Source organism: Cryptotermes secundus, unplaced genomic scaffold (genome assembly GCF_002891405.2).
Source record: "Cryptotermes secundus unplaced genomic scaffold, Csec_1.0 scaffold1599, whole genome shotgun sequence".
Lineage (NCBI taxonomy): Eukaryota > Metazoa > Arthropoda > Insecta > Blattodea > Kalotermitidae > Cryptotermes > Cryptotermes secundus.
Genome location: NW_019718306.1, coordinates 1 through 12,781, shown reverse-complemented (window position 1 = coordinate 12,781; position 12,781 = coordinate 1). Strand labels below are relative to the sequence as shown.

General features: G+C 36.0%; 1 protein-coding gene across 1 annotated transcript in view; it reads left to right on the top strand.

Annotated features, from left to right (window-relative positions):
* The window catches only part of LOC111861309 (twitchin), a gene marked incomplete at both ends in the record, with an annotated part of 109,968 nt that extends 99,504 nt beyond the window's left edge, over nucleotides 1-10,464 (top strand). Inside the window, 11 exon segments of the mRNA XM_033750327.1 lie at nucleotides 1,633-1,799; nucleotides 1,887-2,168; nucleotides 2,380-2,563; nucleotides 3,176-3,327; nucleotides 3,571-3,670; nucleotides 4,905-5,068; nucleotides 6,517-6,798; nucleotides 7,837-8,136; nucleotides 9,193-9,374; nucleotides 9,975-10,095; nucleotides 10,186-10,464. Coding sequence (XP_033606218.1) covers nucleotides 1,633-1,799; nucleotides 1,887-2,168; nucleotides 2,380-2,563; nucleotides 3,176-3,327; nucleotides 3,571-3,670; nucleotides 4,905-5,068; nucleotides 6,517-6,798; nucleotides 7,837-8,136; nucleotides 9,193-9,374; nucleotides 9,975-10,095; nucleotides 10,186-10,464 — 2,213 coding nt within the window.
* Nucleotides 10,465-12,781: the final 2,317 nt, after the last annotated feature.

The window sequence follows — 12,781 nt, the reverse complement described above, 5'->3', positions numbered from 1 at the left end:
TCTTCCATGTGGTGTATCTGTATCTGTGAAACACCCATTCCTCAAGATCAGGAGTAGTCACTGATCGTGGCCTCCCTCAGCCCATTCAGTGCAATACAGATGCTGCAATGTCCCTGGCATGCTGATGAATCCTGCTGTATCTCCTCCTTCCTGGAATCTTGAGGCCAGGCAGCCATTCATGATGAAGATGACAAGTTTCTTTTATGTTGCCGTCTACCAAGATATGTATGAAATGCGTATCTGTCATTCCTGAATTTGTGTAAATATTTCCATTTTCATCTGAACAACACAATTTTGTCATCACATTGATCCACTCATAAAATGTAAAACAGTCTCTGGTGACTGCCTATGCACAGTAGAAGACACACACTAATCCACCACTGCTTTCACATGGTACAGGACACAGACCAACTCATGAACCCGTGTACATGGATGAGACAGTACATTTGTAAACAATCATAAAACAGCATATATGCTATATATACATATACGTACATACATATATATATAGCATTCCATAGATCCTTATGTTAGTCGGAAAGACCATAGGATATGGAATTAGTCAAAAAATCATACAATACATATACACGAACAAATCAAACTATTGCAAAAAATGTTACCAATGAAAACAAAGTCACAATAGTAGTAAAAGGTTCACAAAAGTAGTGAAGTGTCAATAAAATCCATACATTACATACAATTTGGGTTATTCGAAAGCATAAATTCCTCAACAGGCTATTGTCCTTGAACATTCTAAAATTTAAAAGGACATAGGTACAAAATATGGCTGTTTCAGACTCATGTTCATACAGAATTGTTTAGTTGCATCAGTGTGTGAAACAATATCTCAGAGTTTGGTGAAACATTTTTCAATCACTCTATAAGGGTTGTTATTTAACACTGAAATGTTTGGATTGTTAATGATCACTGTTGAATATTAATTATGGAAAAGAATTGTTGACAGTGCAATTCCTGCTTCTTTTAAAAATATGTGGAGTTGTAATGTAATGGTGATTTTTATATCATCAACCTAAATTCATTAATATTGCCTATGAATATTATTTTGTGCACTGAAAATACCACTGATTAGTGATAGTTATCAAAATTAGATAGTAAATTTATCCAAGGTCAGGCATATAGTTTTATCTCCTTCACTATTCTCCACTAGCTCAGAGAACTTCACTAAAATAACAGTCAGTAATTTAAGTTTAATATATATATATATATTTCCACAAATATAATTTTATAATTTTAAAACAAAATCGTTGCAATATGTTATGGAATTTTGAATGAATACACTTAATTTTACTTGTAGCTGCAAGTATAAATCTGACAAATGCTTATTTTATAAGGATTCTTCCTTCAAAAAATGCCAGACTTTTAATTTCATTAAATAGTATGTGACTACTAATTACTGATACTTATTTCTTTACATCTGCTTTGGACTCCATGTCTCTCTTGAAATTATATTGCAAATGAGGTGTGAATTTGCAGCCTCTTATGACATTTTAATAATAAGTATTGTAATTAATAGTATGTTCCAGAAATGTGTGATATTTCAAATATTCTTTATAATTACATCTCATTCACTGTGATTGTAAGCAATAGATAAAATAGCTGTGTTTCTTTCAGTCCAAATTGGGAAAAATGTGCTGAGGTTAAAGGTGATGTAACTACTGGAAAAGTTCCTGACCTAATTGAAGGTAATCAATATGAGTTCAGAGTTCGAGCTGTGAATAAGGCTGGACCAGGTGAACCAAGTGATGCCACAAAGCCACATATTGCTCGTCCCAAAAACCGTGAGTGTGCTTTCTTTATTTCCAGGAAGTCATTCATCATAAATTCATCTACTTAGAACAAGCAATGATGAATTTTTCCCATTACAGTGGCTCCTAGAATTGATCGTAATGCCCTTATTGATGTGAAGATCAGGGCTGGCCAGAACTTTGACTTTGATGTACCTGTAATTGGTGAGCCACCGCCATCAAAGGAATGGACGCTGAAGGGAAATTTTGTCCTTAATACAGATCGTATTAAAGTTGTGAATGAGAACTACAGCACCAAACTTCGAGTGATAGATGCCAAAAGAAGTGACAGTGGAACCTACACACTCACTGCCAAGAACATCAATGGTGTTGACTCTGCAACAGTCAATGTTACTGTGTTAGGTGAGAAAAGGACTGTCAGCCTATCTTTTAACATATTTAATTTATATGCTGGGATTGAACATAGGCCTCCACAGTGGCTTATCAGCAGTGAGATCATCTTCTTGAACTAATGTCCATTTCTTTCACACTGCAGTTTTCTGGATCAGATTAACTAGATCTAATTAAGTGAATTTTATGGGTTTGAATACAGATTTAATTTTCTGTATTACAGATGTTCCACAGCCTCCTGAAGGCCCACTGAAACCAGAGAATGTTACAAAGTCTTCTTGTACCCTTCATTGGCGTCCACCTAAAGATGATGGAGGTTCTGAAATTACTCACTATTCTGTGGAGAAATTGGACACAGAAAACATGCGATGGGTTCCTGTTGGTGATGCCACTAACACCTCTATACGGTATGATCACAAGCAGTCTTAAACCAAGCTTGCAATATTGCCAAACTTAGTAATTGAGATTGGCTGCTTTTTACAATTACACAAGTGATATTTATTCTCAATGTAAGCACTATCTATGCAGTAACATGCTTACTTACTTACTTACTTACTTACTTACTTACTTACTTACTCATGGAGCTGAGCCCTTCTTGAGGAGCCGCCAATTCTGCAGCTACTCTAGAATTTCCCCAAATGTTATGGAACCCGAAGGTTCATCACCGTGTTCACAAGAGCCCTCCACTGATCCCTATCCTGAGCCAGTTCTATCCAATCCATACCATCCCATCCTATCTCTCTAAGATCCATTCTAATATTGTCCACCCACCTACGCCTTGGTCTTCCCTGTGGTCTCCTTCCTTCTGGCTTTCCCACCAATATCCTATACACATTCCTCCTCTCCCCCATTCGTGCTACATGACCTGCCCACCTCATCCTCCTCGACTTGATCACTCTAATTATACTTGGAGAAGAGTACAAGTTATGAACAGTAACATACGTTTTTAATTTTATGCTGTGCTTGTTATGTAGTACATGTTTTTGAAAATTTCTTTCTCATTCTCTTATGTTAAATAGAGTGGACCACTTGATTGAGGGTCACGACTACAATTTCCGAGTGAGAGCAGTAAATAAGCAAGGTGAATCCCTACCTCTCACGAGCCAGTCAACAGTTACAGCGAAGGATCCCTTCAACAAGCCTGATAAACCAGGAACACCAGAACTTGAGGGTAAGTCCACAATTTGAAATATATTTTGTTTCTATAGAGAGGTATTCATCATACTTGGCCATGCTGTGTTACAGTTACACTTTATGAGAGTTTTATCACATGATTTATACATAATACAAGTATAGTTGTCTGGTAACGAAACATGCATTTCATCACAATCTCTAGTGGACAGCAAAGCTTAAACCATAGTGCATACCATTATTATTCAAGTAACTTTGCTACTTAATATAATTCATCTTCCAGACTGGGACAAAGATCATGTGGATTTGAAATGGACTCCACCCAAGAAAGACGGAGGTTCTCCTATAACTGGGTACATTATTGAGAAGAGGACTAGATTTGGGTAATGACTATTTACAACATATCTCTATAAACAATTAATATATCAGATTTATTTTTATGTATCATTTTATGAATTCATTCACTCAGTCATGCCTTTTAATTTATATCAAATCAAATTTTCAGTTTTTGTGTGGGAGTTGCCTTGCTCTTAAATATATATATAATGCCCTCACCCCTGTTTTGGTACCATTCACTGTACTCCATCAAATGAAAGCATGATTATAATGATAAATTTAAATGACATGAATGGACACAGTTGCAGACTGTTTTAAAATACTATGATAGCATTTGCATGCAGGAACTGAAGAAAATCAGTATCAGGTTTCAGGCTGAGATTGGAAGCCAGGATGTCACAGATATATAAAATGCTAAAAACTCTACTGGACACTTGGTGAAATTCATATGCACACTTCTTTCTTTTTTTACTAACTTATAGAAATATTCTCCTTAGTGTGCAGTGAAGTCAGTGATGTGATAGACGAATGTCCTTATTCAGAGATTTCTGTCTTTTGTGAAGAGCATGAAAATAATGTCTAAAAAATGTGCAACGGCTTTTTCTTCTCCATCATTCCTTAGTCTACTCTCATAATCACAAGTGTCAAGTTTTCTGCTGATGGTCTCTAGTAATCCTTTTGGCTGATTTTCCAAACCACAACATTCAGAAACTGGTTCAGTGTTCCTAGTCAGATGACAGGAATCCTACTCTGCTAGGTGACTGGTAGAGCTAGTTTCAAACACCAGACCAAGAGATTTGAAAATAGGCCTACAAAAGGCCTCAATGGAATAGAATTTCTCACTTTGAGCCTGTAACCTAGTGAAAGAAACAATTGGTCTCAGAAATATTGTGATTTGGAGAAATGGAACATGGCCAATGTCAAAAATACTGCTCATCACATCTTCATTTCTCAGTTGAAGTCACATAATATTTTCTGATATGTTGGGATTTTGGACTTTATCCATCGTCCTGGTTTTTAAGATAACAAATAAAAACACGACGTTTCGGAAACAGATCCAGTTTCCGAAACGTCATGTTTTTATTTGTTATCTTAAAAACCAGGACGATGGATAAAGTCCAAAATCCCAACATATCAGTGTGTTATACACCATCGTCAGAATCCTATAGTAACTCCTAATAATATTTTCTGTTGATACAGTACCAAAATAAAAGAAAACTGTACAAAATGATAATTAGAATTCAAAATAGTAATTAGAAATTCATAAATTCTTGCCAACAGTCCATGGGAAAAGGCAGCTGAGGTTCCAGGAAATCAAACCAAAGGAACTGTACCAAATCTTGTTGAAGGTGAGGAGTATGAATTCCGTGTGATTGCAGTAAATAAAGGAGGTCCAGGAGAACCTAGTGAACCATCGAAATCAGTCGTTGCCAAACCTAGATTCCGTAAGTATTTGAATTACAGGAGCAAGTGACCTAGTCTAGACGTGTCATATTATAAACTTCTTTCAAATATAAGAAAGGACATGAATGAGACATGAATCAATATAACACCTTAATTCCAGCTGCATGTCACAAATATAACAGAGAATAATAGTCTTTTCATTTTGTATGTCAGTAATCATAGGTTGCTTATGTACATATGAATCATGATACTACAGATATAAGTCATGCTGCATGTAACATTATTTGAAATTGTTATTAATAGATCATATAGTACTTAATATGTATGGTACATAAGGCCTGAGACATGAATGTTCTACTCTTCTGAAAAAAAAATACATTTTCGTATTGCAATGTAACAGTAACCATAACTTTTATAATATTGTGGCATGTTTATGGTCATAACCACTTTTTGACACCAAATTGTCACGTGTCTGGGTTTCCGTGACAAATAATTGTGGTTTCTTAGATTTGATTGTTGTGTTTATTAGACGTCAGTATCACAATTACACTCAATTACAACAGTTCACACACATTCTGTGTTCTCTCGTACTTCTATTCTGAACTCTTGGCTTAAATTCTAACTTCAGAACTTCCCTCTCACTTCTGTGTGCAATTCTGATCTCTTTCATAACTGCTCAGCTTACCTACTATGGAACACTGAATGGAACAGTTAATCCCCCCATTGTCGTGAAAACATTCCTTCCATTGCTGTGAGAATAAACATTTACCTGGCCATTGTCATGAAAATGTCACCTCTGTTGTGCAGGAAACGTGGATACTGGGCCATTGTCTAGCAATGGACGCCCACTCTGACTCAGATATTCTGGTAACACAACAAGAAATTAATGGGTTCTGTATTAGATGAAGCCGTTTATTGGATAAGTTTCTTACAACTGGAATTTCAATCACTCTGAAATGTCTTCCATGAGATGCAACCGAACTAGTCTGTCATCTCTTGTGTTTCATCTTTACTCCACTATTCAGTCTTCAACTGCTATTCTTGTTGGCACTGGTGAAGACAACACCACACGCTACCAGAAGGAACAACACAAGTAAGGGGTATATTACAGATTGCAGACATAGCAAAACAATGGGCTAAAGAACAGAAAAACAAGCTGCCGAAGAAACCTTCTGGAATAATCACATAGCTCTAAACAAGTGGACGACGCCCCTTATGAGGTGGAATAGGATTTTATGAAACGTTTTAATAGAAAATTTTAACAGATTTTAATTAATTATTTTTATGTTATTTTAAGTGGACTGCAATGCACAGTTTTAGTGAACATCAGAGCAGTGTAACTGTTTGAATGCACTAAGACACCTGAAGATGGCCATCTATGGCCGAAACATGTGTTAAGTGTTAAATGGTGAATAAACAATTGTTGCATTATTGATGGACTGTGGATACATAGATGTTTAATTAAAGCTTTGCTTCATTTATTTTTCAGAGGCACCATGGTTTGACAAGACATTGCTACAAGATATGGTGGTAAAAGCAGGCCAGAAGATCAATTACACAATCCCAATAGAAGCTTCACCACGACCAAAAGCAAAATGGTCTGTAAATGGCAAACCTGTGGAACCTGGAGTACGAGCTGACATTCAGACATTTGCCAATCAGACTGTGTTTGAGATTTTGTTTTCAGTTCGTAATGATACTGGGCGATATACTCTCACCCTAGAGAATGAATTAGGACAGTGCTCAGCTTCTGCCAATGTTACTGTACTGGGTAAGTGTTTCTTTGAAACCTACATGAATTCTTAATCAATGGATCTGATACCCATAAGCGTGAATAAAGAAAAGTATAATCACAGTGATAAAAATGATTTTGTGAGTTGGTTATTTGTGTTAATGTGTTTATGCACATTCACACATGCATGTATGAGTATATGCACTTCTTGGAATCAGGATGCTATTTTATATTAAATTCAGTTTAACTGTTATGCAGTTTTTTAAATTGACTACACTCATATTCTTGATAAATGGTACATATCAATGTTATAATCACTAATTTATACAGCTGTTTATCACGATGAGGTACTATTATGAGACATGGACATGAGCATCATATTCTGGTTTTCTGAGTCACAGTATGTAGTCTGGTAGATGGATACAAATGGTTTGGAAATATATGTCCTCCACCTTTGTGACAGAAGTGAGCCAAGTTGGGGAAGTGGTTGGTTACTGGAAAATATGTTATGGAGAAACAAGTAGTCAACCAGATCCATGAATGGGACCCTGAAAAATAAGTTACTGCAGAGTTAATTTTATTATTAAAGAAATGTATTGCTTATATTGTAATGATGTTTATCACTACTGATGTTCCTCCAATGTTTAAATATTTTATCTTTTATCAGATATGAAACCATGATAAGACTTGCTTGAAATAATATCTGAAAAAAATAAGGTAAATGTAGATCACTGAGTATAGCATAGAAGTGGATAATAAGGATATTAATACATATAAGCAGCATGCATATATTTTTTTATAAAACTGACTTGTCCAATTGTACATAATGTAACAGTTATGGATGTTAAATAAATCAATCAATCAATCAATCAAATTGAAAAAGTAACTGCAAAAGGATATGTAATTAGTAACAATAAAAATTTTCATAACACTAATGCTTTATGAATTGTAATTAACCATTGCATTCAAGTGAAATGTTATACTATTTCTTCTCTTACAAATATATATAAATTAAGTTATTTTATATATCTAAATTATCTAAATATAGCCAGTTATAGCGTTAGTTTATGTTCTCAGATCGACCATCTCCACCTGAAGGTCCTTTGTTGGTTAGTAATATAACAAAGGAGGGTGCTCGCCTTACATGGAAGGTACCACTGGATGATGGTGGAAGTCCAATCCTACATTACATTGTGGAAAAGATGGATGTATCAAGAGGAACATGGTCAGATGCGGGCATGTCTTCTGGTCTGTCTCATGATGTGGTGAGACTAGTACATCGGAAGGAGTATCTCTTCCGAGTGAGGGCTGTCAACAGCATAGGAGAATCTGACCCTCTTGAGACAGAAAGGAGCATCATTGCCAAGAATGAATTTGGTATGTTTAACTTTCAAGATGCTGAGAATTAAGCAGATTAAAACACAGTCATTGTTCACTTGTCCACTTAAAAGACATTCTGTTCTCTTAAACATGTGTATGGTTAAACATTATGTTTTCTTCTATAGATAGAAATGGACTAATACTCTAATGTTACAAAGGTTCGGATAATACATTCTGATATTTTTGGCAATAGTTATCCTTTACAATATTGAATATTCACATTTAAAATTTATTAACACACCTGCAAATAGAGGGTACAGTTCTTTAATTTTAATTTATTTGTAGCATATTATTTTTAGAAAAGTAACTAATGAAAGGAGAATAATACTATCTTCTTGGATGTGGCAACATGTAGTCTGGTAGAAGTTTACTAATCTTTCAAAGCAACATATTGCTTCTGTCTTCAGAGTTCAAAACTAAGCAGTCAGGCAGAGGACTTGCTATATGCTACATGATGTCATATCCCAGAATATATTACCCTTTGTAATTAATGTCGTGAGAATCACAAATCCAATAAAAGGATACTTTTATCTTCTGTTAATTTTGTTCTTTATAAGGCAAAGATTGTAGTATGATGATCAAGTACATTCATTCATTCATTCATCATTCATCTGTAATCTGTCAAGACGACAGGTCCACAGTCTCTTCCAAAACAGTTCCTCCACTTGATGCGATCTAGAGCTTTCTCCTTCAAATGAAAATATCCTCTTCTGTCCCCAAGGTCATCCAGCATCATCTTTGTTTATGGGCACATAAGTATGCACAGGAACATGTGAAGTCACATACTAAGTAAAATACTTTTGCCCCACATGATATTATTCCTTTTAACATGGATGTTTTAAAAATATCATAGTGTGCAAAAATTGCATTTTGAAAATACTTTCTCAGTTGTTAATAGGATGACATAACTTAAATGGTTGAAACTGCAAATTTAATTAACACAAAGTAAAATGCTCTTAATTCAGAATCAGAAAAGATCTCTATATAAATCACTACCTACAATATTCTGCACATATAGGTGTCCTGTTGTGACAAATACCTTTCATTTGTTAGATGAACCAGATCCTCCTGGCAAACCACTTATCATGGACTGGGATAAAGACCATGTAGACTTAGAATGGCCTGCACCTAAATCGGATGGTGGCTCTCCGATTACTGGATACATTATTCAGAAGAAGGAAAAAGGAAGTCCTTATTGGGCAAATGCAGTACATGTTCCATCAAAGCAAACCAGTGTAAGTTAAAAATGTGAAATCATCACATTTAAGATACAACATAATTGCATATAATTCATTGACATAGCATGTGACATTCTACATCTTGCACCCTTTAGTTCAGTTGTGCCTGTTGCTATAAATCTATGTTAGTTCGGTGGTGCCAATTACTAAGTGAAGAGAATCACAGTTTCTAGCATCATAAAATAATCAAATATAATGCACATTGTAGATACAGTAAGGGATTCAAAGTTCTCATGGCAGTGATATATTCAGTTTTATGTGAGTGTCCAGGTCACTTAAATGTAATTGAGAAAGAGATATCTTGCAAGTGATTTTTCTTCTCTTTTAAAGACTTAAGCAAGAGGAATCATATTTTTATTTAAATTCCATATTTGATATTTGTTATGGCGATACCTAGAACATCTTATTTATTTCAGTATGGGATAAACAGTACTGTTTTCATATTGTGTCAAATTGTAAATAATAGGAGATATCAGTATACACTTTATCATATTTATGTGCTTTGTAGATTATACTTTGCTGTCCAAAATAGTCAAGTCTGTTGTTGCCATGCTTACTCTGTGTTAAAACTAACAGGATATTCTATTTAAAATTCAGGCTACTGTACCAGACCTCACAGAGGGCCAGGAATATGAGTTTCGAGTCATTGCCACAAATTCAGCTGGCCAGAGTGAACCTAGTGAACCATCTGATACTGTGACCGCTAAAGCAAGATACTGTAAGTATTTCTGTACTTCCTGCATATTCTAAAGAAAAATTATCTTTGACAATGACTAGGTTAATTATGACATTGGCATCTTCTTTACAGTACCCCCAAAGATCAAGACACCTCTGAATGATATTCGCATCAAAGCTGGACAAATTTTCCATGTTGACATTGATTTTATTGGTGAACCTCCACCAGAAGTAATATGGTCTGTGGCAACTAAGCCACTCAAAACAGATGAAAGGACAACAGTGACCTCAATTGGTTACCACACAATAGTGCACACAGTGAATGCAAAGAGGTCTGATAGTGGACTGTATCATCTGATGTTAAGGAACAGCTCTGGTCTGGATGAAGGATCCTTCCAAGTTATTGTACTAGGTAAGAATTTATAAAGTTGCCATATTAGGAATAGATACCATAAAGAACAACACAGAAACTGTAACTGACCCTAGTAAGAAGGTTGGTCTACAAATAAATGCAGAGAAAACTAATTATATATTGCTGTCTTGCCACCAGAATGCAGGGCAAAATTGTAATACAAAGGTAGATAACAAATCCTTCAAAAACGTATCACAGTCCAATTATGTGGGAATGACATTAACAAACCAAAATTTTATTTAGGAACAAAGAAAGAGTAGATTGATTACGACTAATATTTCCTACAATTCAGTCCAGAACCTTTTGTCTTCTTATCTGCTGACTGAAAACATGAATATTAGAATATACAAAAGTATAATTGTGCCTGTTTTTCTGTATGGGTGTGAAATTTTGTCTTTTACATTATGGGAGGAACATACGACTGAGGGTGTTTGAGAACAGGGTGGTGAGGAGAATTGAACCATAGAGAGATGAAATGATATGAAGTTGGAGAAAGCTGCATAATGAGGAGCTTCATAACTTGTTCTATTTGCCAAGTATCATTAGAATGATCAAATCGAGGAGGATGAGATGGACAGAGCATGTAGCATGCATTGGGTAGATGAAGACTGCATATAGAATTTTCGTGGGAAAGCCAGAAAGAAGGACATCTGTAGGAAGACATATACACATGTACATAAGTGGGAGGATATTATTAAGATGGGTCTTAGAGATAGGATGGGGTGGCATGGATTGGATTCATCTGGCTCAGGATAAAGACCAGTGGAGGGCCCTTGTGAATACAATAATGACCCTTCAGGTTTCATAAAATATTGGGAAATTCTGTGCTGTGCAACTGGGAGCTTCTCAAGAAGGCTCCATGAAGTCAGATAGTCTTAGGGCATTACGGAATGTTTGTTCTGGCTCCTTCTGGATTATGGCTTTTTGCAGAAAAGTGGTTAAAAACATATGTAGCATTTCAGGGCAGAGTGAAAGTGAAGGAAATGGATGACAACTCATATATTGTCATGTATAGGGTGGTATGTATTGCAAAATGACAGGTTGTCGTTTGGATTTATTAGCACTTTGGTTACAGTCTCTCTTAATTACACTTAAATACACTTAAATGATTTACACAATTTACAGTTCACCTCTGTCCTAACCTGCACTCTTCACAATTCACGCTCTATTCTTGTCCTTGTACTCTCAACTGCTGAACCCTCCTACTTCAAATTTGCTCTTCCAGCTTATGAGTTACTGCAAACGACCTTTGTTGTCCCCTATAAACCTTTGATGTCGACCTACAGAAAACAAGTCGCCTGATTCCTAGCCAACGACTTCATTGGTGCACTTGCTGTNGACTGAGGGTGTTTGAGAACAGGGTGGTGAGGAGAGTTGAACCATAGAGAGATGAAGTGATAGGAAGTTGGAGAAAGCTGCATAATGAGGAGCTTCATAACTTGTTCTATTTGCCAAGTATAATTAGAATGATCAAGTCGAGGAGGAAGAGATGGACAGTGCATGTAGCACGCATAGGGTAGATGAAGACTGCATATAGGATTTTCGTGAGAAAGCAAGAAAGAAAGACATCTGTAGGAAGGCACATATACATGTACATAAGTGGGAGGATATTATTAAGATGGGTCTTAGAGATAGGGTGGGGTGGCATGGATTGGATTGCTCTGACTCAGGAAAAAGACCAGTGGAGGGCTCTTGTGAATACGATAATGAGCCTTCAGGTTTAATAAAATATTGGGAAATTCTGTGCTGTGCAACTGGCAGCTTCTCAAGAAGGCTCCATGGAGTCAGATAGTGTTAGGGCATTACGGAATGTTTGTTCTGGCTCCTTCTGGATTATGGCTTTTTGCAGAAAAGTGGTTAAAAACATATGTAGCATTTCAGGGCAGAGTGAAAGTGAAGGAAATGGATGACAACTCATATATTGTCATGTATAGGGTGGTATGTATTGCAAAATGACAGGTTGTCGTTTGGATTTATTAGCACTTTGGTTACAGTCTCTCTTAATTACACTTAAATACACTTAAATGATTTACACAATTTACAGTTCACCTCTGTCCTAACCTGCACTCTTCACAATTCACGCTCTATTCTTGTCCTTGTACTCTCAACTGCTGAACCCTCCTACTTCAAATTTGCTCTTCCAGCTTATGAGTTACTGCAAACGACCTTTGTTGTCCCCTATAAACCTTTGATGTCGACCTACAGAAAACAAGTCGCCTGATTCCTAGCCAACGACTTCATTGGTGCACTTGCTGTTGCCTAGCAATGAGCAATTATTATTCGTTCACTAAGATACAGCTTCTGTTGTTGCATGTGT